Source organism: Phaethon lepturus, unplaced genomic scaffold (genome assembly GCF_000687285.1).
Source record: "Phaethon lepturus isolate BGI_N335 unplaced genomic scaffold, ASM68728v1 scaffold7177, whole genome shotgun sequence".
Lineage (NCBI taxonomy): Eukaryota > Metazoa > Chordata > Aves > Phaethontiformes > Phaethontidae > Phaethon > Phaethon lepturus.
Window position 1 is genome coordinate 26,520 of NW_010551050.1, and position 6,000 is coordinate 32,519.

The 6,000-nt window shown below is 37.1% G+C and overlaps 1 protein-coding gene across 1 annotated transcript in view; it reads left to right on the top strand.

The window, feature by feature from the left end:
• Positions 1–2,485, top strand: part of GRAMD4 (GRAM domain containing 4) — a gene marked incomplete at its 5' end in the record, with an annotated part of 28,251 nt that extends 25,766 nt beyond the window's left edge. Inside the window, 2 exons of the mRNA XM_010290736.1 lie at positions 1,099–1,167; positions 2,190–2,485. Of these exons, the coding sequence (XP_010289038.1) occupies positions 1,099–1,167; positions 2,190–2,291 (171 nt within the window). The remainder of the gene's footprint in view (positions 1–1,098; positions 1,168–2,189) is intronic.
• Positions 2,486–6,000: the final 3,515 nt, after the last annotated feature.

A 6,000-nucleotide genomic window follows, 5' to 3' on the forward strand; every position in this document is an offset into this window, starting at 1 on the left:
TATCAGCCTGCAGTCACCAGTGGCTTTAGTGGTGCTTTGCATCACTCTATATAGCATTTAATGTCAATTTTTTTTATCCCTTCCTGAACTTGTCCTACTCTTAAATGCAGACACCCCTGCTTTCTACTACGGCCTGTGGCCATGCCACAGATTCAATCATGCTGTGCAAAGAAATAGCTTAGCCTGGTGTCTACTGCTTACGTACCTCCAGATTTTCAAATGAATTCCTTCTATTTATATCACGTGTCTATAAAGCAGACAACTTATGCTCAACTTGAACATTCCCATTGGAATTAATAATTCATATTGTTGGATTTTAAACATCATACTTGAAGTAATGCTGGCTTGTTGTTTAGTAGGTCTTTAGTGCCATAAAGGTCCTTTTGCATCTGTGTAGTTCTTTTCAGTGAAGAGGAGACAGGGATCATGCAGCCAAGCATAAAAATGTACTGTGCCTGGTTTTATTTAAACACAGACCAGACTTAGGGTCTCTACTCCCTTGGGAATATTCCCCAGTTCAGCCAATTGTATTACTTCTTAACATTATGCGGACTTTCTTTAAAAAAAACAAAAAACACCTATACATACCCTTTTTGTGTACTTAATTTTGAAAAAGAAGCTTTTTCTGGTCTGCTTGCTGCTCCTTTAAACAGTGGGTGAATGTTACTTCTAGGGAAACCTCTAGGTGATACTCACAGGCACTCTCTCACGTACGTATATACACATAGGTCTGGGGTGTACTACCTGCCCCCACCATCAGCTGCTGGTGTAATCCCTGCTATCATGGCTGGCCCAGCTCCCATGTGCCATAGTGGTACCAGCATGCTCAGTTTGGGGCTGGGGCTGGTTCCAGCGGGCGGGCTGGGTGCCACGGCATGTGGGGGGAAGAGGAGAGACAGGCTCTTGCTGTAGGAACGATGCTGTGCCCATTGACTCCGGGGTCAAAGAACAGTGTCTGGCCTCTTCTTGTTTGTAACAGAGGTCTGTTAGTTGTGTCAGGGAGGATACACTAGTGACAAGCTGTGTAACTTTCTCAGCACCTTTTGCAGTTGTTCAGTACATAAGATATCTTTCGTCTGTGTTTTTTCTTCTTTTTAGTATAAAGTGCTCTCTGTTCTCCCAGGATCAGGGATGGGTATTGCTGTATCAACACCATCTACACAAAAAGTAAGTACCTAGCTGTATGTGTATTGCTGTGTTTGACTTCATGCCCTTTTTGTCTTCCTTCTCTGGCTAGCACCAGCATAAAAGCTTTTTTTTCCCCCCTCTTTATGCCAGTGTTGACTTTTTTTTTATTTTTTAATTCAGTTGTCTATTATTCAGTATATTTGGCTTCAGAATTGTCATGATTTAAACGTTTAGCTTGTTCTACTGCATCTGGAGTATTTTACTATAACACTTAAGAACGATGTGCTCCATCCTTTCTACTCCATTATTTCATTACCTTCCACTGACCGTTTTCTCAGCATCCTTCATCAGGGAGCATGGGGGCAGCTCTGCTCTGCAGTCTGGAACGAAAGCTGATGGCTTGAGAGTATCTATGGGTGAGGAGGCTTTGGGGTGGAAGGGCCTGACCCTCAGAGGCAGTTTTCCTGTTTCAGTTTTATGCTGCTGAAGATTTCAGCTTCTCTAAGCCTCAAATACCCTTTGAGTGATTGAAACTTTTCTTAATGTATGACCAAACCTTATTTTAAACTAATCACCTATCAATAACTTTTCTCCAAGTCACACGACTGTTGTACCAGGTTTTCTGCTCGTTGTTTGATATTGAGAAGTATGTCTTAATTACGAGGTTGAAAATGTTCATCTACCTAAATAAATACTCTATGAGCCGAAATGAAGAGGCACTAATAAAGAATTTTAGAAAACTTTAATGGAGGTAGAGCTGAATCAGGAAAACATCATGCACTGAGCGGATGGAGAGGAAAGAGAGTTGAAGTGTTCTCTGTTGCTAATACTCTGTGCAGATGCATTTTATGCCATGGTTGTTTTAAGAAGATGGAGAAGTGAAAAAGTCTTAGAAACTTTCCCGTATATCGAGGGATTTAGTATAAAAAAGGATTTTTATGTCTTTATTAATGCACTTTGAGTAGAGTTCATCTCCTGTTCCTATTGATTTGTCCAAAACTATACCTAGAGGAAGATTTTTCTCTTCTGGACTGACATTGATCTTCTTTTCTGTCATTCAGCCTTTGGTGTTTGGTGCCATGGTACACAGAGATGAAGCTTTTGAGACAATTTTCAACCAATATGTGAAAATAACCTCTGCATCATCAAGCAGTGAGAGCTAGTATCTTATCTTAGAAGATCTAAAGGAAACTTTCTTATTTTACAACTTGGTAGTGAAAAAAATGAACATCCTCATCTATTTTGCAATAATTTTTCTTGTCTGGTGGTTTATATTCTATCTGTTACATAAATCAAGTGTATTTTATATATGCCTTCATGTTTGTTTTTAAGGTTTTTGTAAAAAAAAAAAACAAAAACAAAATGAAACAAAACAGTGAAAGTACTATCATCACTATTAGCCTTGCACATTAAGCACTTTTAATGTTTATTTACTGACATTAAAAGCTGGGAAGATACTTGGAGAACTGACTAAATAGTGAAGTGAAACAGATTGATCCCTTTAACTCCACTGATATCACTAGGGATATGTTTGTCCCTTTATCTTTGTTACTTTTCCCCCAGATGTGAGAATGATGACTGCAGCAGCCTGAAGTCTCTTTCTTCCGCTCAGAGTTTTGAATTGGGTTCTTTATTAAAACTGAAGTATTATCATCTTAGTATTTCCATATTTATAACTGCACTTAAAATAACTCCTTCTTGCCAATTCTTGCATTGCAGAAGGATATTTTACCAGTTTGGGTAGGTTCAATTTTTCCTGCGTAGACATTTAAATTGCTTGTACAGTGAATTGGAGGAGAAAGTTTGTAACTATATCTTCCTTTCCTAATGAACCAAAGTAAGAGGAAGGAAGGCAGGCAGATACTTTTTATAAAAGAAGGCACCAAAATGTTGTTCCTAAAATGTTAGGCATCATATATTTGTATTTCTGTAGATACTTGTCATAGAAGGGCTCAACTATCGTACATGTTGTATGTACAAGGTGTTTGTATGTTAATGCATTAAAGACTTGCAGGCTTTTTGTGTTGGGGGAGGTGGGAATAATTAATCTAAACTGAGACATGACTCTCCTTTTTTTTTTTTTTTTTTAATTTGGCTTTTCTCTTGAGTTACCTTGAAATAAAATAACACTATAATGTAGCAGCTGAAAGCATTAGTTCCTTTTCAAAGCATAATTTGAGGGGCATTGATATGTTGCTGTCTTTCCCCTTGCAAAGTTAAATTGTAGTAACAATTAAACCCAACTGCCAGGTAAAACAGGAAGGCTGTGCTCCTCCTCTAAACTCTCTCAGGACTTTCTAGCAGCAAAGCACATACTGACCTTTGTCTTTAATATTAGAAAGCTTTTATACTCTATATAATAGCACCCATCTGAGAGGTTTAGAATTTTATTTGCATTTGCATGAAAGCACAGTAGGAGTTATGCCAAGCCTTCCAGTATGTCTTTTCCTTTGCTGTGTCTTTTGAGTTGACTAGTATGGATGTCTCCAGACATTGTATGAATGTCCCCCCAAAAAACAATGGAGATGCAAATCCTTCTGTAAAAATGGGACTTAATTTCATGGATTTTTTTTTTCCCCTCTTTTTTTTTAAATGGGAATTTTCTTTCTTTATAGGGAAAGGGTAAAATGAAGGAGGGAGAGCAGAGACAAACACCAAAGGGTGTTTAACTCTTAGCACAGTTTTTGATTAAAGTCTCTCAACAAATACAGCAGTAATGAAGAAGGTGGCAGTCAAACTGTACAAACCTTATTTCAGTCTGGCCATGAAGAGATATGATGTGAAGAACTTAATATGAACTTGATATGAAGAAATACTGTTGAATACTGTGATTTGGTTGGGTAATATAAAGTGAAACACTGATGGGGTAAAAAAAACAACCCTCCATTAAATTAATTAATCTCCATTAATTAATTAATCAATCTCCGTTAATCTCCATTAAAAATTTCCACTGCCCTGGGTGGAAACGTGAACAAGAACAGGGGAGAATCCACCATAATGGCTAAAAGGCTATTTTTGAGTTCTCCCTTTTTAGTAGTACTTAAGCATGTCTTTACATGATTTGAAAGGGGGGTGCATTTCTAACACCTTCTTAGGTATGGTGTAACTCAGGGCCTGAAAACTTAAAATATAAGTGAAGCTGGTGGGAAATCCATTTTGCCACCATTTAATATGGATGTAGCTTGACAGTTTATGGTTTCTTTACTTTCACACGTTCAGGTTTTATGTCTAAGTAAAAATCCTTGATCTTTAATTTTTCCTCATCAAAACTACTTTAAAATCAATTAATATCTTTTTGTAGTTGCTGTGTATTACCATTTGGCTTTCCTTTCTAGAAGCTTCCTTGAATAGTAAGTGTGGCTAACAAATAGGCATTAAAATCGCTTAATGTTACATAAATCTTAATCAGATTCATTCATTTTGTCTTAAGAAAAAATCCCTTGGGTGTGTTTAAGGTTATCCTTTTTTTTGAAAAAACAGAAAACTATATTTTTTACAGAGAGCATGCTCTTTTTCTTATTTTTGTATCATTTTTCAAGTGTAATTTATACCTTCACGCTGATCATAACAGCAGTTTCAGTAGGAAATCAGTTGACTTGCACTTATTACCTCCTCCCCTTCCCACCCTTCACTGGTTGACCCTAGTGTATAGGGTTGTCCTAGATTCTGGTTCCTGAAGGAGCTATAGGTCCTATGCTGATGGTACCAGGACAATTAACCATACCTATGCTTCAGAGAGGGAGAAGAGCAATTATTATCCTTTTCCCAGACTGAAATGCTTCATGCGTACAATATGCTCTTAATTTTTTTTTTTTTTAACAAAGAAATTAGAAACTTCTTGTAAAATCTAATGTGTTGATGTTTGAAATTAATCCGCACTTTAACAGTGTGAACGTAAAAATTAGCAATTCTTAAAGCAGTAAACCTAGTGCAAACTGCAATGCAACTTTGTTTCATTCTAATATATAAAAAACAGACTGGATTTTTTTTTTTTTTTTAAATAGAGTTGTAATATAACTGACAAACATCTATGTACATATTTTGCAAAGTTCACTTTACATTGGGTTGTCCAGGTTCCTGCTGTGTAACTGCTCCTGTGGGGTACGTAACATGAGAGACACTAGACGGTAACCTCGGCGTGTTTGCTCACAGGTACTCCTGTGCTTTTCCTCCTGCTACATCCTTACAGGAGTGGAGGGCAGGAGGGGATGGGCAGTGAGTAAATGTATACTTGACTTGTCTGAAGTTCACCTTAAATTCCAATCTTCCTATGTAGTTTTGCAGCGTACCCTGCTGTACTTCAGTAACAGGCTGGGTTGTACCACTCACTTAATGTAAAGTGCTACTTTCTAGTAGCAGAAAGTGATGTTATTGTCATTCTGTCTGTCTGTCTGCTGTTTATATTTGCAATTCTGTTGATGTCCGTGGTTCATTGCTGGATCATTCACGTGTAATTGGATTTAACTTCTTTAGAAGTGCATTGGTTAGTTTGAGTCCCTTTTAAAGAGAAGAAAAAAAAGGGAGATGAAAACTGACTACTTTTATTCTTTATCAGTGACCATTTAAATTCAAAAGGCAAAAGAAGCTGAAATATGAAATCATGCCTTTCTGTGCACTGTAGCTTTTGTGAGGCAAGTTTGAATGAAACAAGTTATTTATTAGTAGCAACATCACACAGGATGCCAGCAGCAAAACCCTACCCTTGTTCCTGCAGACAAAGAGAAAAGAGATTTTACCCAGTCATGAAGAGATGGAAGGATGTACTTTTTTTTGGCTACTTAAACTTGTATTGAAAACACTGGTAGTTTTTATTGAATTCTGTACATTTTGGCAGATGTTTAATTTCTACTAATCATTGAAATATAATGGATG